This window comes from Heliangelus exortis, chromosome 1, assembly GCF_036169615.1.
Source record: "Heliangelus exortis chromosome 1, bHelExo1.hap1, whole genome shotgun sequence".
Classification (NCBI taxonomy): Eukaryota; Metazoa; Chordata; class Aves; order Apodiformes; family Trochilidae; genus Heliangelus; species Heliangelus exortis.
Window position 1 is genome coordinate 125760546 of NC_092422.1, and position 24825 is coordinate 125785370.

The 24825-nt window shown below is 35.8% G+C and overlaps 1 protein-coding gene across 4 annotated transcripts in view; it reads left to right on the plus strand.

Annotated features, from left to right (window-relative positions):
- The window catches only part of POC1B (POC1 centriolar protein B), a 55378-nt gene extending 32671 nt beyond the window's left edge, over positions 1-22707 (plus strand). For 2 of the 4 annotated variants that reach the window (XM_071765624.1, XM_071765634.1), the window contains 2 exons: positions 20986-21168; positions 22374-22707. In XM_071765624.1, the coding sequence (XP_071621725.1) occupies positions 20986-21163 (178 nt within the window). In that variant the 3' untranslated portion in view covers positions 21164-21168; positions 22374-22707. Of the gene's footprint in view, positions 1-18310; positions 18458-20985; positions 21169-22373 lie in introns of those variants that run through there. The other 2 variants (XR_011730193.1, XM_071765643.1) reach the window with 2 other exon arrangements.
- The last annotated feature ends 2118 nt before the right edge of the window (positions 22708-24825 follow it).

Below are 24825 nucleotides of genomic sequence, written 5' to 3' on the forward strand. Positions count from 1 at the left end.
GATATCAAGTCTTTTTGGACTTTTTGGACATTGAACCTTTTGCTTGAAGTTTGCTCATTGCATGGTATTTATACATTTTTCTCTACCAAAGGAACATTCTGCCACTACCCTTTTGAAAGGAAGATGGGAATCACTGACCTGTAAGAAAAAGAGAAAAATGTTCTGCTTGTGTTCCTTGTCCAAATGTCAGTTGCCAATTAGACTGAGCTCTGCACTGAAGAGTGATCCCACCAGTAGAAGGCCTTTGATAAAACTTGACAATTTCGAGCCTCTCCCATCACCTTGTATTCCTTGCTCCCAGAAAAGCCATTCCCTTGAATAGCTTTGGAATTTTTCATGTATTGCCATTTGCAGTACAAGTAAATGCATATTCTATTGAATTGTCAACTCTGTGAACCGAACTCCACAATCACGGAATTAAATTAAGGAATAATGTGAAGGGATCCTGTTTCTCCAGAGTTTTGAGGCAAAACTGTCTACACCTTTTTCACAGGTGAACCTACCAAAAGCTCTCAAACAGGCTTTGAATCTCTGATTCTAGCTCTTATGAAAACACAGAATAAATGTTGTATACAGGGGAATTCAGAAGTGTTCAGTGTAGCAGAATAAAAATGAGGACTTGTAAATTCTGGTTTTGTGTTTTTGCAAATGAATTCTTCTCTATCCAGTCTTTCTCTTAGACAAGCAATTCTTAGTGTCCTCCTGGCATACAGCACAGTCCAGATGTACCTTTCAGCTGTGGATGCTATGCAGGTACTGGGTGTAGGGCTGAGGGAAGAGGATGGGCTGACTTCTCTCCACAGCTCTGCAGCTAAATATGTTCAGCTGTTCTCAGGGAAGGCAAATCTCTCATCCCTCCCTAAGCTACACCTAATCCATCTGGAACAACCCTGAAGCAGTAGAAACAACCTTTTCTGTTTCCCAGCTAGGGGTTTTCCAAAGAAGGTATGTTGTGTATGAACAAAATGGCTCATCTTCTGTCACAAGTGCCAAAGAGATGACCTGTTTGGCATATTGAACGATGATTTTTCTAAACTTGCATTTTTAGCCTCTGTGGAGGCACAGGCGTGTTTAAAAAAGATTTGTGTACTTAATCTTAGAAGCAATATGCTTCAATGCCACTAGCATCAAATAACACTTAAAGATCAGATACATGAAGGTGAACTCAACATTTGTAATAAAAGAGGAATATGATCCAAATGGCCCTTGTGTTTTGCAGTGATGCAATTCTAACACAGCATGTAACTGCTAGTTTACAAGGAGAGAACAGGAAATGTGTTGTGTTGCTACATAATTAGGTAATAATACATGTCTTGATGTTCCTTAATAGGCTTCATTATATTCTTTCAGTGAACTGGAACTTAAGAGAAAGTCAAGTTTTCATTGGAGACAGAGTTCTGAATCTGAGCACTAGAGAGTGCAAGAATATATTTCCTATGCTATTTCTAGCCTGCTTTCCCAAGGAAATATACCTTATGAGACTAAACTGTTTATTTGTCTGTCTAATACCTTTTATATCAAATAGTTGGTGGGTTATTATTTTGGTTGGCTGGTTGTGTGTGGGTTTTTTGGTTAGTTGGTTGATTTTTTTTTTTTTTTTTAACCAAGTTGGGAAATAAGCAGTTTGTAGAATAAGAAAACATATTAGTGCTACCACTAAGAAAAAAGCCAGTAGGATGTGACACTGAGTTCTCTGATACTGGACGAGGTACAGACTGGCTACTGGTGACCTGCCCTATAAGAGTGTCACAGCACATAGGAAGGGAGCTTGAGTTACTGTCAGACAGGAAGCTCAAGAGGGGGATCTACATCAGCTTCCAGTCCTCCATGTAAAAGATTAAGCTTCAATATTTAAGCCAGTTTGCCTAATTATATTGCTATTAACAGATGCTGTTGCTGGACTATTGCTACTGTTTTGTAAGGTAACTGGCTTGCTGTAGATTACTTTTAGAACTGGCAATACTTTATGCAGGGTCTTATGCTCATGGCAACAGTGCAATGCTTGAGAATGCTTTTCAAGCTGCTCCACGACTGTATATTGTTTCTTTAGCAAATCAGCACATTTCGGGGAACTTGAGGGATGGAAGTTCCAGGTATTATTTCTGTTTCAACTTCCTGAGATACTGTACGTGTACACTCTGACCTTGTCTGCCCAAGCAGTGTTTTTCCCTGCTTTGGCTGGGAACCTAAGCTGTCTTCACAGTTCCCACAGCTGATTCTGTGGCATGCAGAAAATGCCCGACAGCTATCAGCCCACACATCCAATAACAACTGGTTCCTTCCTCTTCCTGGGGAAGAGTAACATCCTCTGAGAAGAAGTGTCCCCTGAGGAATGCAGGAACAGCAGCAAGCCTTTCACACAGGAAATTACTACTATAGCACTTGTAGAAAAGTGTTTCTGTCACTTGGATTGTCGGTCTGTAATGAGCTTCCTGCTGACCTAGATGATGATTTACTACAGATCCAAATGCCATTTGTGAGTCATTTTGCCTAATGGAAGTTAATGAAGTTAGCATTCAGTAGCTCTGTTACTCTGTAGGCACCAGTTTTAATTTTTTTCCTGCAGTAGCACAAGTTAAGTTTTGCACTTTTATAGTATTCACAGGACTTTAATAAATTTGAGATTGCACATTTTGTGGGACTGAGAGACAAGGGAATGTTTAGGTAAAGTGTGTGACTCTTTTAGAGAAGGTTGCAAGGTTTTTTTTATTTATTTTAAGTTGGATAATAAGGCTGAGTTTACAGATCAAGCATGTTAGAAAACATGCTAAACGTAAAATACTGCCCTTGAATTACTCTTTGTTCCTAAATACTACTGGAGTGTAAGTATAGCTCAGCATGCTTGCAGTTGTGTAGTAGAACTTGGGATATAAAATTATATATATATATATATAAATATATATGTATGTATATATGTATAACCAACATGCTATTCAAAATGGTTAATGCAAGTTTGTTACAAAACACTTCAATACTGTCTAATTTTGTTCTTATTTTTCCTAAGGGACAGTACTTGGAAAAGTGCTAGCAAATTCTAAATCTCACTTAGATTACAGTGATATCTGAACCTAGAGGGTCATTTCTGCCTAAAAGTTTGTGTTTTCCAAATATATAAATTGTTCTAATTCAACAAAATCTCCTTGCAATCCTTTGTTGCCTTACTATCTAGTTTGCTGTAAGAGATCCAGTTGCTTGCTTTGTGTGAGTTAATGGAAGCACTGAGATAAAAAAAATACATAGGTTGCTTAAAAGATGACTGAGAGATGGAGACTTTTCAAATAAAGTGCAGCAGTAAGGGCAAAAATATTCCTTTGCAGATAGAAGTCTGATATAGAAAGTGTCTGAAAGAATTTTGGCTTGTATCTTCCGCCAAAGTAGTTTTGGGGTCAAAAATTAGGTAGGACAATGCTAAAGGATGACTTCACAATCATTTTAACTTAATGACTGGTTTTGTCTGATTAGTCCCATCCAATTCAGTTCCCTGATCTGCTCAGCTATCCAAACACTAATAGAAGCACAAAGGAAATGAGAAAAAAATTGAGGTAGTTAAGTGGGCTGTTAGTGCTGGCTGTAACCTAACTGAGGTTGGCTGATGTCCATGGAGCTGTGTGCCCAATGTGGTTGTGCTATATAGCACATATAGATATTATACCTGTGTAACACAGGTATGTTACATGCCTGACACATCTGAGCATCTTCTTAAGGTGCAATGTAAAGATATGAGTGCAGGAGGTGGTAGCAATGCTTTTCTTCTGTTCAGGCAGTAGGTGTGTTGTAGCCAGTTATTTTTCCAGTCTAAAAGGATTCAGCTTGCTTTCTTCTGTCTGTATGGCTGCAACCTAAAGAGCAGGTGACTGAGAGAGGCTGAATGGAGGCAGCTCCATCCTTCATGCTCGAATTTGAAGCACTGTAAAAGCTGAATGTATATGGTCTCAGAGGAAAGCAAGTGAGAAGCAGTCCATGGATACTGATTATGGTGTTCTTCTGGAAAAGGAACAGTGGATTTCATTGCCCATATGCATTTTGCAATAAATAGTATTGGAGGTGGGTGGGGAAAGTAGGAGCTGTGTGACTGACACCCTAAGTGGAGACATGTGGCATCATTGTTCTGAAACCTTTTTTTGGTTTTGTTTTTTGTGGTGGGTTTTTTGTTTTTTTTTTGTTTGTTTGTTTTTTTGTTTTTGGTTGTGGTTTTTGTTTTGTTTTGGGTTTTTTTGTTTTTTTTTTTTTTGTACCTCTGTTCCTTTGTTTTTATTTTATTTATTTTTTTCTTGTATTCCCTCATAGCACTGGTTGTACCAGCTTGGGTTGGTGCAAGGAAGGGAGGGATAGACAGATGCTTTCCTCTGGGGTGCCAAGTGTATGGAGTGCCAGGGTGTCAGTTCCTCACTGCACATCAGTTACCTGAAGCAGGACCATTTCAATACAACTCTGAGTTGGCTATTGCAGTGTTTTTATTTGTAAATGAAGACTCCTTTCTTGACAGAGAGATTTAAGAGAATTAGTTACTTTATCCTTAACCTATTCGGAGATAAATGATTATCAGATGTTCTTTACTGAAAAGATTACTCTTCCAAGGCATGATTCATTCTGAAAGATGTTACTTCATTTCTCACATATTTCTTAGGATTTTTGTGTCCATACTTCCAATTTTTGCCAGTGAAGTGGAACAGTACAATACTACCTCTTGCTCAGTACTTTCAGCTAGTTATAAATGCATGTAGGAAGTTACTGTAATTCTTCACTCAATATCCTTATCAAATCAAAGTTTTATCATTCTATTCACTTACGTGTTATGCCATTGTAATTCTTTTCAATGCCTCTGCTTGCTATAATGCGTTGCTCTAGGGCTTATTCATCTAAGAGACCTAACATGTACATAAAGAGCATTTGGACAGCTGAATGAAGTCAGATTGAGAATTAAACCTGCCTATTTTACTACTTTCCAGTATACCTTTTTGTGTCATCTGTAAACTTAATCTCTTGATCTTCCAGATCACTTGGACATTTTACATAGAACCAAAACAAGAACAGATTTCAGATTTCAATCACCAAGACCAGCATAGTTCTGTACTAATCTTCTGATTTAACTTTTTTTTTTTAAGAAGCACTAGCTAGACTTCATACTGCATTAGAACCTAAAACGTGTTAATTGAAATTGTAGCTTGCATGTTATTGATTTAAAAAAAACAAAAAAGCAAAAGACAAACAAAAAACAGAAAAAAAAAAAGTACTTGTAGAAGGAACAGTTTGACTAAATATTTCACTAGAGAGGCCTCCATTTTGATAGACCATTTTTTTAATTTCTTAAATAGTATTATTTGCTTGACATTATGCCTTAAATTTTTACTGTCTATGCCTTATATCAACTTTTCAGTGTTTCTTCCTGACACAGTTCTCAAGCTGTGACCTGTGGCCACACAGTTATCCTGTTTATCCTTTCTAACTACTGACGGAATGTCAGCTTCCCCATTCCCCTGGTATTTCTCCATTATTCCAGGATATATTAAAAATCAACATCATTACCTTCCTTGTCAAATTATTTCAAAACCATCCAGTTCAAACTGTGTAACCCAGGTTTGAAAAATATTTAGAAACGGTATAAATTGTTTAGCAGTCTTGCTGCAGTTGGAATAGAAGGTATTTTGCCAGAAATACAGCATTTATTATCTTCCAAGATGATAGATAAAGATACTTCATTAACCACTTAAAAAAATCTGGATTGCTCTTTAAGACATTTAGATAATAAGTATGTCATTGGTAGGACTACTTTTGTTCCTAATATTTGTGACATACAAATAATCCTGGAGTGATAGAAATAATGTAGCCTAACTTCCCGCAAATCTGTGTTTCATAGTTGACTGTAAATTTTTGTTTGAAGCTTTTCTCTTTCTTTGAAGTAATTGTAAGTTGTGTTTCTCTCATGCATTCTCAGGTCTCCAGTTACATGTAAACTTTTGCCAGAGCCTTTGTCCCAGTGGGAGTGCTTACTGATTGCTCCTTTTTAGCTGGCAGTCTGTTCTCAGGAAACTTACATGAAATCAGCTCACTCTCAGAATCTCTCTTCCTTCATCAGACCCTCTTAAATCTGCAATAAATTCAAAACTTAAGCAAGATGTGGGGGAGAGCAAAAATTATAATCTTAGCATTGTTTCCTTAAGGAAGTGGGCGCTTTTTTTTCTTTTATTTTTCCAATTGCCCTTAATACTAATGGCTATTGAGTTTTTGCTGAGGCCTTCAGCCTTCAATTATCCTAATCAACTGTGTTTCATCACTTCTACTTTATATTATGGCTATTTGTATTAGTCCACCTTTTCAAGTTGTAAAAAGCAACAATACATTTTATCTGTGAAGGCTCTAAATCCTGAACAGGAGCTTGGCATTTAGGACTAGAATGCCAGCTGTTGATCTGGAATTACAGTGCCAACTGCTTTTGGTATTATTGTCTTTCTAACTTCTTTTCAAGTATGGAGTGTGACACACAATAGTGACATGCCTTCTTCTCCATCCCACTGCATGTGGCATCTCCACATCTCAGCCAGACCCCTGCCTGTCATAACTGATACTCTACAATTGATTACACATTGTTTAGCTCTCCTGATGCAATTGCAAGCACACAACCTTAAATGAAATTAATAAAAAGGTCGTAACAGTACATGCTTTTTAGCAGAGTTATGCTTGTATATCTTATATTCACTGCAGTGAATAGTAATTAATGAAGTTTTTTATTTAAAAATTGTTTTTACCTTTACACAATTTTCTTTCAATTCAGTTGTACTCTTAGTCTAACTCTTAACTGGCGCAAAGAAAGTATTTAGAGAAATACATTTTACTTTCAAGTGCCATGTGGCCATAAGCTCAGGGAGCACAAGCACGTTTCAAAATCAGAGCTGCTGCTCTTAGCAGGAGTATCTTCCACATGAGTGTTAGGCAAATAATTTGCTATCCAGAGGAACCTTATCAGGTTTGAGAGGTGGCCTGTGGCAACTTCATGAAGTTTAATAAGGCCAAGTGGAAGGTCCTGCACTTGAGTCAAAGCAATCCTAAGGATAATTATAGGTTGGGCATAGAATGAACTGAGAACAGTCCTGAAGTGAAGGTCTTCGGTGTGTTGGTTGACGAGAAGCTCAACAGGAGTTGCCAATGTGCACTTGCAGCCCAGAAAGCCAATTGTATCTTGAGAAGCTGTGGCTGCCCCTCCCTTGAAGTTTTTAAGGCCAGGATGGAGGGGGCTCTGAGCAACCTGGTCTAGTGGGAGGCGTCCCTGCCTGTGGCAGGGACATTGCAACTAGATGATCTTTAAGGTCCTTTCCAACCCAAACCATTCTATGATTAATATGATTGATCTCTAGATTAAACTAATAATGCTGTCCATTATTATTATCATTGTAAATTATTTGCCTAAAAATGCAAGGACATGGATGACAGGGAGCACCAATGATGCTTTTTTGTTAGAGTATGGGAAATTAATATCCTCTTGTACTTTGCATGAACACACAGTTCTATAAATTTTTTCTACCACCCAACTGCCGATGATGATAAAAGTAAACTTCCTTCTGGAAGTTTTAAAAGATTATAGTATTAGAACAAGAAAGGAAGTTTTTTTCAAAAAAAAAAAAAAAAAAAAAAAAAAAAAAGAATTTGCCGCGAGTCTGCAGCTTAGTCATCATTATGAAGAAAGAGGGATTTAGTTTGAATGCATGGTGAAACTTAAAAAAACTTCTGTTATTCAGTAAAATATCAAAGAAATGGCAAGCAGGAATAAAATAAAAGTTTCTGGTTTCTTTTTGCCCTGGTCTAAGCAGAAGATCAGATTTCCAGAACAGAGATGTGATCGTTTATTGAGATATAGTGGCATAAGCAAATTATTCAATTTTAATTAAAACAAATTCTTCCTTGATACTTCAGCTCCAAGGTAAATATGTACTGTGGTTTTCAGTCCTACTTCTGGAACATATTGACTCTCTGGTTTTCTGCTGGTGTGATTAGTCGTGTTTAAGGTTTGTTCCTTTACACAAAAAGAAGTGATTTATGATATAGATTTTTTGTTAGTTGTTTTGTTTGGGGTTTTTATTAGAACTTTGATCCAGCATTCATGCAAGAATATACCAAATTAGATAGAACTATATAAAGACATATTATATAGTGGTTTAGTCTATGATGACTCTAATTTGGATATCACTGATGCAAATAATAATTCCAAGACACCTTTTATATGCTAGATGAATAGGAAGGTGAGCATATTAAACAATTAATTAGTATATACAACTGTTGTCATATTTTTCCCATTTTGGACACACTGAGAATGCGAATTTTAATCAGTGTTTTTTGTTTGGTTGTTCAAAACAAGAACCCCAAACATACCACAAGTGCTAGTTATGTAGCAGCAAATATAATTCTTTGTGGAATGTGTGCAGAAGAATTTCAAGAGCAATTCCAGAAAACAAGTTCATTGTTTAACATGTATTTAAACCTGGTTGAATGTATGAATAAAATAATATACCATGATCAATGGAATTTAACATTTATCTTCAAATTTAGGTTTTTTTAGTTTTTATTTAGTTTTTACCATTTATTTTACAAATATACAGACACACACACACTTTTTTAAAGCTTTGCATGTTAAAGGTGACAGAGCTATAGTCTCTTTCTATTCCAAGGTAAGAAGAGTTTTTAAGGTGTTTTATTTAAGTATTTGTTTATGTACATGTGGAAAATATATACACACATATAGAAAAAACATATATATCCTTTTATAGATATCCTTGTATTCTAAAGAGATATTTCTTTGTTTGTGTATTTTATTGCTGTCCTACATGCTATTTGCTATTTTTAAAAATAGCACATATTACATTATCTTCTACTTATATACATTAAATGGAGAGATGTGCCAAACCACAGTGAGCCTGTTCTTCAGAACCTCTTCTGTGCAAGTGGGACCATACCTTGCTGAATGAAGAAGTGTTGGTCTTGTTTCTTGAGACCTGTGTAGTATTACCTCAGCTTTTTTGGTCACATAATCATCACTACAGAGGATGGAAACTGTAAGTGTAGTTTTCTCTTCTACCAAGAGAGAGTACTAAGGTGTGACGGTGACTGGATCAGAAACACAGTTATGAGTTCTCGTGGACACTTACACCAGGCTGCTTCCCTTTTGCAGTGTTTGCCAGCTGCCTCTCTGCAGCTCCATGGAAAAAGAATCCTATAAGAATCACGAGGCAGAGCTTCCTCAAGTTGTTGGCATTTTGCTGCCAAGAGAGGCAGGAGTTTGTGGTAGATACCCTCCCCTCTTCTTTTCGTTTGGCAGGGAGGAAAAGATGACTGAAAAGTAGTCAGCTGTGTCATGTCACTAATAATATGAATCAGAATCTTAATCCATAAGGCATTCTCATATGAAGAACTAAGGAAGAAGAGGGCTTCCTCCTTGCATCATTTGCAGAAGTGGAGAGCACCCCCTGAATTTTAGCTGACTACTTTTGTTATATTTATATATATTTACATAATTATTTATATATTTATATATATAACTTTTGTTATATTTATATGTTTATATATTTAGTGGATCAAGGGTTGGACTTGATGATCTCTGAGGTCCCTTCCAACCCAGCCAGTTCTATGATTCTATGATTTATCTATCCATATTTGTTTCAACAAATGACAACAGTATTGTGGATGTGACCATTATGGTATTAAGATCATCTGCTGAGACAGAAGTGGGAAGGCTTTATGCTTTTACTTGGCTAGATCTACTGAGTTTTGTCCATACTGTGCTTTTTAAAATAAAAATAAATAAATGGTCATAAAAGAAATTCCTCATGGGAGATGTTGTAATTTCAAAAGTAAGAGATTGCAAAATAAGAGGTATAGATGCAGCTCCTTGTACCTGAAGACCTGATTCGGTGATTAAGACTTCTATAGTGTGTTCCTGTGAAACTTAAGAATAACAAATATTCTTGGAATTGTAACTCACTGAGTCAGCCACCATCCCTACCCCGACCCCTGCCCCGACCATCCAAATTCATTCCTGTTGCCATGCTGACAATTAGTCACCTCCAATGGTTTGCTAATTATTGTCACTTTAGGTAGGCAGAAATTGGCTAAAATGCAAATACCAAGTGTCAAATAGGGAGAAGATAAATCTTTAGAGCCTAGTAGGTAACAAATTTCCTGAACAATGAAAGCCACTCTGTCAGCTTACCACAGAGATTTTTAAAATTTTTATTTTTAAATTGAATCCTGATATTAATGAACTGGCACAACTTCAGAACATATTTTTAAAGCAGAGAAGGTGTTTATCTTCGTTTTCTCAAGGTTCCAACAGTGGGAGAAAATTATAAATCATTTAAAAATAAAGCTATTATTGGCAACCTTAATGCTTTCACTATAATTTTTATCTTTTAATAAGATTTATCTTTTAATACAGCCAACAGAACCTATCTACTGAGCAGTCTTATGTGCCAACACATGTACCATCTTAATTGATGCTGAACAGTGTGTATATTTTGACAGAAGTTTGTAATAGAACACTAATTAAAATAAATTATTTTTCAAGAGTATAACAGGCATGTCAGACCACTCCAAGTTTAACATTTCTTGGATATTGGAATACAATTTTCAAATTTCTTGGTTTCTGCAGTTCCCTAACTTGATTTCTTTGACAGTAAATTGTAAAATTCAACTGGCTTAACTACAAAGTTATGCAAGTGCTGTTAAAGCAATTTTTTGTACCTCTGAAGTAAGCTCAGCAGCAATGAGAATTATTTTCATCTGAACAAACTGGACAGGTTGTCCAACCCTTCAGTCTATTACTGATGCTAAGCACTGAAATATCTCAGAGTAGACTTTTGTGTCTCTCTTCAGGATTTATATGAAAACTAACAAAAGTACATAAATTTGACTTGTTAAGGAAAATTTTGAAGCTTCATTTTATCCTTTTGGAAGTTTTCTGTGACACTCATTAGTATTTGATATTCTTGTGAAATCTCTCTTCATTATCAGTTATAGTTGTAATATTTTACTAACAAAAGCTTTGGTCAATTGCTGAGGAATAGTGCTCCAGTATTACATAGTAAAATATTTTTTCCTTGCTATTCTCGGGGGATTTCATTTCCAAGCTGTGAAATATTTACCTTTTTTTTTTTTTTGTTTTTTTCCTTTCTTGGTAGAACCATCTCATTCTTTGGTGAAGTCTTCAAGCAATTGTGCTGGTCTTGTTGGATTTAACTTTGGGCCCTGCTGTGCTGGATAGCATTTCCTAATGGTTTCTAACCATTTTCTAATGGTTTTTACTCCTTGATATTTTCTTCTAAATAATTTGGAGAAAGGTGTTTGCTCTGTAGAAGTAGGAGTAACAGTAAAAACCCAGTGGTATTGCTGGTAGCCACCCAGTCAAGTGGTGTACCCTTCTGTTGTTATCCCTGCTCTAAGGGGAAATCAAAGCTGGCAGATCTTGAGTAACAAAATTTCTCTGAAATCTTCATGTGGATACCCTGCCCTGTGGATACCTTCATAAATGAAGGCAAGCTAGGCTCATTTATGCAACAACGTTTTGTTGCATGTTGGTAGGAAATATTAAGAAAAAAATAAATTCATACCATAGCACTGACGCTGTTATCCTGACAAAAAACATTGGTTCAGGTGCAGCTGTGCCAACAGAAAGCAGCATCTGTTGGCTGTGCCTACAACTTTGAAGGAGCTTGTGTGTAGATATGTATGAGTATATACTTACATATGGGAGGGAAAAAAGGTCTTTTGTGCTCCTTCTACAGCAGGGGGCTCTGCTAATGCAGTTTGTGTATGTGCATGAAGAGGAACCCTGCAGCGTGGGCAGCTCTGCACTGCTGCTTGGGTGCAGCAGCCTCCCCAGCTCCTCAGGCAGCAGAACCCAGCCAGTGCATACTGGAGCACAGGGAGTTCTCCTCAGCTTTCTGCAGGGTTTCATGGAGCATCAGGTTCCTTGAGCATGTCCAGAAGAGAGCCACAAAAATGATCAGAGGGCTGGAGCACCTCCCCTGTGGGCCCAGGCTGAGGAAGTTGGGGTTGCTCAACCTGGAGAAGAGGAAGCTCTGAAGTGACCTTATAGTGACTTTCCAATATCTGAAGAAATATCCAAGAAAGCTGGGGTAGGGCTTTTTGCCTGCGTGTGTAGCGAAAGAAAAAAGGGCAATAGTTTCAAACTTGAAGAGGGGAGATTTAGGTTAGAGACTGGAACAGGTTGCCCAGGGAATTTGTGGCTGTCCCCTCCCTGGATGTGTTTAAGGCCCAGGTTGTATCTCTTTCATTTTGTTTCTAGTTTCTCTTACAAGGTTTCCTTCTGCCCTCCTTCAGCTTTTCCCTGCCCTAGAATGGAGAAAAAGTTCAACTCGAGTATGTAATATAATATTTATTTGACTCTGTGTGGGTGAAATGAAGTCATCACTTGAAACTTTAGCATCAGTTTTAGCTATGTTTCCGTGGATGCACACACATGTAGTACAAAGTTATTTGCCTAAATTTGCTACTAGTGGGAATGTGTCTGTGGTTTCATGTTACCCATCATGGTAAACTTTACAAAAGTTCTTGGTGAAGCTGAAGGTCACTTATCTTCCTTAAGCTTTATTCCATAGGTTATATGTTGTTATTTTTAGTGCCTGAGGTGCACTAAACTATTTTTGTAATTTATGAAAGTATTTGAATATGGTCATCTTGAACTGTTAGATTTATAATTTGCTTCCTGACAGAGAAATTCTCACCTTTGGAAACTGAATCTCTAAAGATTTCTGTTCAATTTGTGTGGGATGTTTGTGATATTTATTTTTGTGTTTATTAATTTTTCAGTAGTATTGCTTATTTTTATGGGGAAATCCTCAGTTTTCTCTAAGTACTTAAAGCATAATAGTCTGATTAGAATATGTTTGAAGGTGCTGTGGTTTGGGGTTTTTTCTTCTTTTCTTCCTTTTCTTCCTACACAGAAGCTGCATAGCTTCTGTATTTAGGTACTGTATTCAATTTTAAGATTTAGGTTTATCTAAATCCAGTGGAAACAGAGCATAACTATTCAATTTTTGTAGATGCCTTTACTGACTTGGACTTAGACTGTGCAGGGAACTGCTGATGCTAGAAAGTAATGCCAATGCACAAACTGAAATACAAGTAAATCTGTATTTAGGTATATCTTAGGTTTTACTGCTGATTTAAGAATTCACATAAATATTTCAGAAATTTTATTTGTTTCTGACTGAATGCACTCAAATATTTGTGGACTTCTGTGAGGTTTTTTTTGGGGGGAAATATAATTAATTTTTATGTTTCTTGGAGAAAACAAGGGTTATTTTTTCTTCTTTTTCTATGTTCTCATGACACTAATTGAATAAGGAGAAAGGTGTTTTGTTCTGTCCTAGATTCTGTCCATGTGGAATTGTGAGAAACTCAATGCATTGAATGTGTTCTGTTTTACAATGTTTTCACAGACCACAAGCAGTAATCTGGGAAAAAGCTGACATAACAAAATCGTGTAACCAGTTTCTCATTATGTGTGTGAAAGAACACTTTGAAAGTATAGTATAATTTCTTTACATAAAACTATCTGAGATATCTTAAGGTGCACCTGTGAAGAGCAGAGCTTTTTATTCCATGCCTTCATAGCAATGCTAAACTTAACATTTAATCAGACCATAGCTGTAAGTGCATCAGGATTTCAGTTAATTTTGCAGTGAAAAAAACCAAACCAAAACAACAACAAAGTCCCAGACACAAATTTAACAACTACTTTTCATTGTACTGTACTGGCCTCATCATTTCTATAAGGTCAGTTAATTTCAGGCTCAATTGGTTGTTTTCAAGACAAATTTCAAGAAAATGTTATTCCATTTTAGGTGAAAATGCCTGTTCTGCCAAGGAATGCAGGCTGATAGTTTGGCTTGGTTTGAAGCTGTGAGTTTGTATCCTGATACCACTACTCACAATCAGGTTCTAAACTGAAGGATGCGTTACCTTCAGTGCCCAGTACCTGTGCCAGAGAGGAGGAGACCAAATAATTCCATGGAAGACTGAATGAGGTGCACTTAGACTGAGTGCTTTCAATTTTTTGGTTTTTGCTTGGACGTGCTTGTAAGAGCTAGAGAAAACAGATACCTAAGAAGCCATGAAAGACTTGGAATTAGGTGTGAGATTCTGTGTTACGAGCTGTTTTGAAAGAGGTCTGCTCAAGCTAGAAACGCTTTGTAGAATGTTGTTTTAGACGTGCTGCATAGTTGATATATGTTTTGCTGCTTGAATGCATTGCTTCAATTAAAGTTTGCAAATAAATTATAACAGAGCTACCTCATCAGATAGCAAGGGGCAGAAAACTGTGGTTTGGCACATGGCAGGATTTTGCTGTGCTGATTCATGTGCGTGCGAGAGGAGAGGAAATGAAGAGTGCTGTCATCAGCTGAAACTACAGGGAAGTTTTCTGCTGTAGAAACTGATAAAACAGATTGTGATTTAACATACTCCCTGGAAGCCTAATAGGCCGGAGGGCTCCGTTTTATGTCGATCGCTTATTGACTGAAAAAAAAAAATTTCAAAGTAGTAGAAGCTGTGACTAATTATGGCCTTTGAAAAAAAAAAAAAAAAAACCGAAATAAAATATCTCCCAAATGGTTCACTTCAGCATGTCCACAAACAACCATTTTCTTTTGAGGGTACATTCACAAGATAGAGGAAAAAGCAGTGATAATGATAGTACTGTTACTTCTCCTGTGAAACTTCCCATTATTTTAAATAACCTTTCAAAAAACAGAGGAAATCAAGGTCTGAAAAGGTGAGAGACTACTGTTAAGCCTTTGCCCTTTGGTCTGTTTGAGCTTAATGCTCTACTTATGTCTAATTGTTTGTAGATGTTTGTAGATGTTTTAATCACAATATCAGAAATGTTTTAGTATTAATAGGCAAATGTACCATGTGTTCAATATTTAAAGGATTATTTTTAAGAAGAAGACTATGCCAATTTTTGTGATTCATTAGGAAGCTTATCCAATGTCACTTTTTCATATAAGCCCCATCTTAATTAGCATCTTCCAGATACTCATTTGGAAGCTGTTGTCTATAGTTTCTGAATTCAAAGCTCTTAGAAGATTGAAGACTAATGATTTTCAGTTCAGTGACAGAAGCTTTTTTTTTTCTTTTTTCTTAAGGGAATTTTTTTTCTCTATAAATAAAACTCCTCAGGCATATTTATGTATGGATGCATTTTACTCAGATCCTATTCTTATACAACATGAAGTGAAGGGAGACTGGGGTGAACTGTTTGTTTCTATCCATGTGATCTGTGAATGTTCCATGGGAAGATGTTTGGGAATCAGCAGAGGTGATAATGTTTTGTGTAAGGATGTTTCATGAATTAAGTACAGCCCACAGAGTTTTGGCTCTTTTGCTTGACAGAAAACAAAGTTAAGGAATTATGGTTTGCTGTTTGTGACATCATTTATAAGCTAAATTTAGTTTTCTACTGAACATCTGCTTGGTAATGGCATGGTAATAACTTCCTATTGATTAATTAAATCTGTTCCTTCTCTTGCTTATTTGTAACTTACATGAAGTTGCCCAAATGTGAGTCCATTTTATTGCTTGTTGTGAATAGAAACACTGTATACATTTTAATTTTCTTTTAAGTTTTGCTCAAAAGTAACAATTTAAAATTGATTGCTTTGTTCAAATCTGTTCTCTCAAAAAAAGCTATAGCTCTGAAGTCTTTCAGAATATTTTGGGTTTTTTGAATTATGAGGCATTTTTACTACACTGGTGACATAGAATTGTTGTTAATGAACGGGAAGTATTTAAAGTATTTTGGAAGTGGACTAGTTTGAAGGAAAGGAAACACCTAGTTCTTGAAAGACTTTATGTAAAACAGGCTGTTGAGTAGAAAGGGTTTCTTTTAAAAGATATTATAAAAAAGATTATGCTGAATGAGAGTGGTGAACATAAACTGACTGGTATCCCAAATTAAAGGACTGATAATAATGTCACCCCTTTATAACAGGTTTTGACATTTGAGTGTTTTGTTAGATTTCAGCAGTTTTGAACCCTTCACTGAGCAGGAAGAGATTGTAAGTTTAGACACTAGGAAAGGTTGAAATGTAAGGCAAGCACCTCAAGAATATTACAGCATGCTTGATGCCTGACAACATTAAAAAAATCTCAACAAATTTTTATATTATGGTAAAAATAGCAACAATTTTGGTAGAACTTTGATAAGCTGAAAATTTGAAGCTTTCTCATTTCATTTCTCTCTTACTGATTTGAAAGTTCAGTTTTTTGATCCAGCTCTGACAAACGTTGAGGCATTTGCTGTATTTATATAAGCAATTTTGTGTCACATTGTCCCTATACATCTTTGAGTACATAACAGAAGAATCTCAATTTCCTGCTTAACCTGCTAAATTAGAAGAAAATTTTTCCAGTACTCTGACTTGGCAATGTTGATGGCAATTTACTGAGCTCCAAAGCATTTTTTTGTGGCCCATTTGTCTGATACATTGAGTTTTGGATCAATTTTACTGTAAGAAAAACTGTCTGGTGAGATTTTTAGTAGCTTAGCTATTGCTCTGTTTACCTAAATTGACAGCTTTCCTCCTTGGGTTGAAAGAAACCATTTACATTGGTTTTAATTGCAAAATTTGTAATCACTTTGTGGGAACCTAAATGAAAATCTCTACTTTTATATTCAGTCTGAAATACATGGGGCTTTTCTGAAAAGAAACTGAGAAATGCAAGACTTAGAGAAGACTATTTTTAGAACTTGTCTATATCTAATAACGTTAGATTGTTTTCCTCTCCTGCTCCATTAAATTAATTTTGAATCCAAATATTTCAAATCACAGACAGCAAATTTTAATATGAGTGCCACTGAATGTTATATATATTTTTACTATGTTTAAGCATCTGAGAATTAATAGATTATCTGTTGGACACTGAACTTGCAAAGCCAGTATGCCTTTAAGACAAGTCAGAGAGTAATAGTTGAAGTTTACAGTTACATCTGTTTTGGTTGTGTTATTTAATTACTTCTAACATTCAAAGGGCAAGAAAATTAATGTACTTCTCAAAACATTAGTACAAGTGGCTCTGTTAACATGAGAAAAAGTCTGGTAGGTTTATTTCCAATGGACTTATTAATATTGCTATCTGGGAAGACAGAGGTTCCAGCCTGAGTCTTTCTCTCACTGCTGGAACTCTCATGTTGTCACGGTTTAACCCTGGGTCCTTATTCCTCTTGGGACTGAGGGGTCTGAACTTGTAGAGCTGCGTTAGCCTCAGGTGGGAAACCCTGGCAAATGGTTTTCTGAAGCTTTTAGGAACTTCATTACTTCTGAGACCTCTTCCTCAGGTCTGATTAAAATCAAAAAAGGTGCCAAACTTTTCAGAAGATGCGTGGAGGTGTCTACAAATAACTGCATAATCTTCACAAACTGTTCCTGCACCAGCTGGCTGGTTTTCTCTGACACTTTTAACTTCCCTCATCAATTGCCTGTGTTTCATAAGGCATCTGATAACCACACATGTTTACTGCTGCCATGCAGAATATATAATGCTTGACTTTTATCTGTCTTTCCTGCAACGTGTCCCATCTACCCTGTCTTCAGTTTTTCTGAAATTTGCTGCAACTTAACCAGTGAGCCCTCTACCTCCTTGACAAATTTAGCTAATCCTGGTCGGAAGCTTCTGGGTGAGCAGTCAAGATGTACAAGAAGCAAGGCTTCTGTAATCTCACCACCTTTCTAGAGAAATTTCACTAAGAGGTTTATTTTAGCAGACTCTCCCGCTGTAGTAAAATACAGGTGTTTTCTTCATGGTATGATTGGTTATAAGGCAGGAATTCTTTAATGTACAGCAATATTTTTTTTCTTCAACATCTGATTGCAAAATTGAGCTTCATCTTTTCTTTGTTAGCATTTGAGACTATCTCCATCATGTGGCTTAGTAAGCATGCCAAAAAGCTTCCATTAATTCTGTTTCCAAGGTCCTCAAATATAAATTGGTAAATCAGAAATAACACAGTTAATATGAGCACTTCTGGAATTGAATTTATGATATCTCATATAACAAAATCTGCAAAGGGAAGATACAGTCTTAAAATGTAATAATCCTATATACTTCATGCTCATCTAAAAGTACATGAGATAATGGTATACACTGTGAGCCCCAGAATGTTCTGAGATATTAGGAATTCTTTCTTTGAGGCCTGCTAACACTTCAAGGCAAGGAGCTAAAGCACAATATTTAATGGGAAATTTGTCTTCTGCCTTCCTTGTCCAAAAATCAAGCCATTTGTATTCTATTTCATTTTTAGCTAACAAGTGACTCCCTCACAATGTACAATTCTTTGAAATACTTTGAAGTTAACATCACAAGACTTTTCATATTGAGGAGAAATTGAAATTCATGGTACTACAGTACCAGATGTAAAGATGTTATTAAACCAGCTAGTTAAGAATGGGTAAGTTCTGTATTCAAAACCTTTCTACTGTGGAGTTTCTGTTTGTTTTATCCCCTTAAGTATGAAATATAAAGTGTCTCATGGGAGCAGGTCTTACGTGCTCCTGACCGAGCATCTTAACCACTGAACTAAAGCTGCTTTCTGTTGACCAAAGGCAAAACTCAAACTGCATGGCTGGAAAGAGTACCCTTTCTTCTATAGTTTCATGCCTTTAAAAATTAACAGCCTGGCTAATAAATCATTGGGAAATGAGCCACAAGTTTAAGTAGTCTTAGACTGAGAAGGCTAGTTCTCTTTAGTCCAATGTAAATGTTGTGATCATCGGGACATTCTGTATAAAAGCCTTGGGTAATTAATGCTTGAAATATATAGTTTGTCTTCTAGCACACTTTTATTTTTTGACACAACCCAGTATCAATACAAATAATTGGAATTCAATATTAATTGCATCAGACCTTTATTACTTGATGAGCATCATTCATTTCCATATATTAGTCACCAAGCACAAAAAAGAGGGCTGAAAGTGAACTGGTGGTATCTTTTAGTCTATTTCTCTGTTTCTTTCCTCATAATGAAATTAATGAAAATGACGTATCACCAAATATCATGGTACTACCAAACCCTCAGAAGGTTCCATGCAATTTTGTAGCTTAATGTCTGAAGTATATGCATTAATATCTTCTTCTGTCCCTGTCAACCCCATATTCTGCACTTCAGGGGTTCTTTTCTGGGGGCTGAGACTTGTCCTTGCAGAACTTAACTGCAAACCCAGAGAGGGTGGTGAGACTTTCTTCTTTGCCTTCTTTTTCGTCACATAGGAAACTCTTTTACCCCACTACAATCACTGCTTTCAGTGATTCCCCTCCTTAGACCCATGGTCGTCTACTGATTATGTGTGTGGAATTTTTGGTTAGCCCTTGTGCTTTGCTAGTAAAAAAAAAAAGCCTTCTAGAGACATGGTGAATACAATCTGTCTGTTGCTTACTTCTGTCTCATTGGTGTAGATAGAGTAACCACAGCACTAAAGGAAGAAAAGATTTTGGAGAACCAGCAACAGTGAATTCAGCAAACAGAGCATGTTAGTTGGTCAGGATTGTGCAGGATGGCACTGAAGGCACAGGAGGAGAATTGTGGATAATGCCGCAGTATAAGTTCCTGATAATCTTGATGTGGCTTTGTATTATTTATACTTAAAATCATGAAATTGTAGTAGGAATATTTCATCCATCACTCTCTGATCCTACCTGATTCAAAGGTATGGTTGACACGTCAACCATTCTTGGCAGAAAGTCATCAACATGCCCAGGTAATCTTGTAAAGGTTTCCCACTAGTTCTGTCTAGTGCTTTACATTCCACAAGGTAATTTTAGAGACCTAGGAGATTTGGGTTTTAGATGACTGACAATGATTTTAAGACTTTTGAAAATCTCATTGGGTTTACAACATAAATATATTTTAGATACATTATAAATATTTTGTATTTTAAATGCATCAGGTAAGACTAAAAGATCCCCTTTGCATAGCTAATGGCTATTTTAATCAGCTGTTGATAAACTTGAGAGAAACAGTTAACTAGCAGCCTTTTAAAAGTTTTATTTTGTAAATGTTGTGGATATTGGAATTCTAATTAGAGATAATGGGTCTTGAGAACCTGTGTTTATTGTAGTGTAAAAGTAACCTAAAGTTATCTAGAGGGATAAGAAATTTTTGATGAAAGACTAAGAAGTCATTAATAAATGGGGTAAGTTGTTATGAAGGACCTCCTAATAAATTAGCGATGATTTAACATTTTTGTGACTCAAAAGTGTCATTAAGAACTTCAATGCACAAATAAAACCAGAAGTGATTGTGAAGATCCTGGTCTCCTACAGCTACATTTATATAGCAAAGTTATTTCTCTCTTAAGAGTTGTTTGGGTCTTTTCTGTTGTTTTCTCCTCCTCTTTTCTGAAGGAATGAGTTTCTCTAAAAGTAATGCCACTGAATAAACAACCAAAAACTGCTCCTTTTTTAATTATTTTTCTGAAAGAAGTCAATTCATCCTAAACAAAGGTTTCATACAATGAAGTTGGAAAGAACCCTTGTGATCATCTAGTCACATATGTGCTTTTCATGCATATGACTGCTGTGAATGAATGTCTTTATGAACTATAGTTATCTTTTTGAAGAAAATTTCAGTCAAGAATGTTATTTACTTGAGCTTTAATTCAAGTTCTAGTAGTGCAGCATGTATTTCCTCAATTATTTGTACCTAAAACATACACATAAAGACTGCTGAGGTTTCACTTGTTGCCTAGTCTGTTACAGCTAAAATTCTCTCTTAGTTCAGAACTACTTGAAGTGTTATGAATTGTATCAGCTATGAGAAACACATGTGAAGGCCCTTGTGTGTGCACATACGTGTGTATAGAGATTTAAAAAAAAAACAAACAACATAAAAGCCAGACTTCTCTGCCTGCCTTCTTGTATGGCTCCAATTAAATTAAGACAAAGGCAACTGAACCTTCCAATGTTATTTCTGTATTCAAGGATGAGGTCAGCAATGAAGATCTGCAGTATCACCCTGCTTCAGTCTTGGCAACAAGTCCAAAAAGGAAGTCAGAGAATGAGAGCGAGTCAGCTCTGCATGATGTGGACAAGCAAACAGGCATCTCCCTCTCCCTGGGTAATGCTTTGGAGCACATTGTGGAGCAGCTGGATGTTTTAACTCTTGTAAGTATGCACTAACAGATAACATTTGCTGTGGAAAATGGTAATGCTGTCAATGGGCAAAAACCCCCAAGGACTGTGTCCAGAAATCATAATAGTAAAGTCTATGGTGTTATTCTGCATAATTCTATAGTCAGATGACTGGCTTGCATTTTTTTCTTTCAGCAAATATCAGTCATGTCTATTGTGTTTGCTAAAGTGAAAGTTTCCTGTCACTTAATCAAAAATATTACTGTTGTATTTTTAACTCTGGAGGAGAAAATTCCTTATTTTTCAGTAATGAGATCTAGCATAGATTTGCCAGAAGCCAGTTATTTAGCAGACATCATCAGATTTCACCTTGAACAATCATGCTTTAGCAGGGGATGAACAAAGTAAACTGGCAATGTACCATTAAATCTCTTTTCAAACTTAATATTCAAGGTACTGACTTAGGTAAGAATCTAAGCAGTGGAATCATTCCTAGTGTCAGTGAAAATGCACAAATAGTAGTCTCAGCTAGTGACTCTGAGTCACTTCTTTCCATTTCTTTTTGGTAGTCCAGATTTCATTTGTCTGTTTTAAGATAATACTGTATTGTCTCTAATATGTTACCATTAAATGAAATCAAAAGGGAATGGCTAAGGGTTTTTTCCCTGCATTCTTTTGTAATATATATGTTAACTCAAGAAATAAGTTTGGGGGAGTGTTGATTCAAGTCATCAGTTGAAAATTATTTGTGTAGTAAATTGGATTAAAAAGTAACTGCTGGTCTGTGTCCAGAAACCTACCTTTTCTGATGAAGCTAATCTTTTGGAGAATGCCTTTTGATAGTACATTTTTTTTCTCAATACCTTTCTTTGGGGATGCTTTAGAAGTTTCTCTTGGGTTTTAATAAGGCATCATTTGGGTTCTTCAGTGATGGCTGGTTTTCTGTTGTAATATGAATACAGCTTTTGCATTAATATTTCAGAGTGATTTATATAGGTATGTATACATTTTTCTCTCTTAGAGAAAGCGTTTTGTGAAACAATTTTAAACCTCTAGACAACCTCTATAGATACAGAGCCAGTTTTAAATGATGGAATAGTTAAGGAAATCCATCTTACGATATTATTTATGATATTTTTTTTTGAGTTAAAGTTATTTTTCTTTTGTTACTGGGTTGCACACTTTTATAGTATTGTGTAATATAAACCTAAATTTAAATTACTGTCCTCTTCATGCAGACTGTTTCAATCCTGGAACAACGTCTTACTTTGACTGAAGACAAATTGAAAGAATGCTTAGAAAATCAGCAAAAAATGTTACTTCAGGGAAAGCAGGAAGAATAAAAGGTGAAAATGAAAATTAATTGTGTTAGAGAATATGTTTCATATATTCACAAAGAAATAAATGTTACTACATTAGATTTTGCTATAAACAAAAATAGTCCTTCTTTACTAACAAGTCAGTGTAATAAAAACTGAAGAAAAAATTGCACAACATTTTAAACATTGGTATATATATATATATAAATATGTTCAGATATTTATTTAATAAAGTATAGCCCAGCCAAAACTAGTATTTTCTAAAATCATTCCTATTGAACATTATGGGGCTCTCCTTTGAACCTAGTAAGATCTTTGAATGTAACCAAGCAACAAATTACCTATTTTTAGGTGAATAACAATTATTATGGAATTGCTCTGTGCGGGTTTTCTAACTCAGATCTAACTCAGGTAAGGGTTGTGAAAATAATGCTCTTTGTGCTAAGGCTTGTTTGTTACTCAAACACCTAAATTAAATAAGGCCCATTACAAGAAGTTGTAGTGTAAAAACTACGAAAATGAAGTCACTTCAGCTTTGAAACTATAGTTACAACTCTGTGAAGTCAGTTGCAAGACTGATGCAGCCACTTATCTCATCCCCACCAGCTTCCATTTGTCATATTTAGAAAAATAAAGATCAACATCATACTTCTGAAAAGCACATTTGAACCAAACACAAAATTATGCAAAATTTGTATCATAAATGCAAAAGATCCTCATCCTTCAAGGACTTCCAGAAGTGCTCAAGCTTTGCATTCTAGGAATATTCCCCATCACTTAATGCATTAGGAATGAAGCCATAAATCAGGAAAGACCTTGTGATGTATGCTTATCTTGGTTTTATTTTTAATAAGACTCCAAAAGACAATTGTAATTCTTGTTTTTAATAGAAAACATCTGTGCTTCTTTATGTCCACCTATTATATTTTAAAATGGCAATTGCAGAACACCTATTATAAATGCACAATCAAAACTTCACAATCCATTTCTGCAATTGACAAGAAAACCAGGCCATTTGGAACGGGGGGAGCATTTTAATCCAATTCTGCAACTGACTGTATATAGATAAAGCCCATTGCCCAAGCTGAACCTTATCCATATCAATAGAATTCAACTTAAGTTCAGAAGCTCACTGTGCAAATGCTATTGTTGTTTGAACTAAGGCAACAAACAGTCAATTTTTTTTATTATTAACTTTTCTTTTTGTCTCCAAGTAATCCCCTTCAGATAGCCAGACAGCATCTTACTTGCTAGGTGAACTCTGAATTGTACTAAGTACTATGTATTTTCAGTCTTTAATAGTGCTGTTTATAGCGAAGAAGCAGTTTATGAAAATTTTAGGTTCAGCTATTTTTATGCAACATCCCAGCCACAGATTTTTTTGCAACAGGGTAGGTAGTCTTACATATTCCAATGTAAGCAGCCTGACCTTTGATTATGCAACTGCTAATAATGCTATATAACACAGTTATGTAAATACTTCTAGGTCAAATGTACTTTGCTTTATGCATTTGCATATACTCTTCTAGTATTTTACTTTTCTGGCTCTATTAGAAGGCTCAAAACCATGTAGATATTAGAATAATTTCCTTGCTTATTGTTTTCTCTGAATGGACTATGTACATATTTCAAAACTATAGATTTTTGTTGCTTTTAAGCTTCTCAGCATTATTTATCAACAAGATCTGGAAATATTTTTTCCTTCTGTATTCTTTAATAAAATCTCTGATAAAATTTTCCTTTCCACCTTAGATCCTACCACTAATCCTTCTTCCTTTTCAGTCACTATTATCTGGAGCATTTATTACTTAATCCAGTTTATTCCTCTGCTTTTTGTGAACCGTTGAACTAACATAACATTTCTAAAGTAAGAGATGTTTTGTCTTTCTATCGGGAGGTCTGTTAATTCTGAAACTCAACATGCGTGACACTTGGGATGTCTCTATAACTAGAGACAATGGTTAGCTGAGAACAGGATTGAGGTATTTTCCTCAAGATGTGATAGCTCTCCTAAAACACAACCACAACCATCTACAGTGGTGTTTTTTTTAAAGGAACATTGTAAGCTAGTTATCTGATTCTCTTGATCCTTATAATTTCAAATAAGCCTGTGGAATAGAAAAATTTCCTTTAAAATCACCTGAGGAGGCTGGTTGAACTCTCAGAAGCATTTACTTTAGAGCTTGTGCTCTAGCAAATAACTAGGGACTTGACTAATCTGAATTATCTGACAGAGCTAGAGGAAAATGACCACTTTTTAGTTTTAGTTCTGCTTCTGCACCACATGAAAAATAGTTGCTCAGGCCATTAAATTATTATGAAAATATGTAGACCCCAGGGAAGTACTGAAAATCTATACTTGTTCTAAACC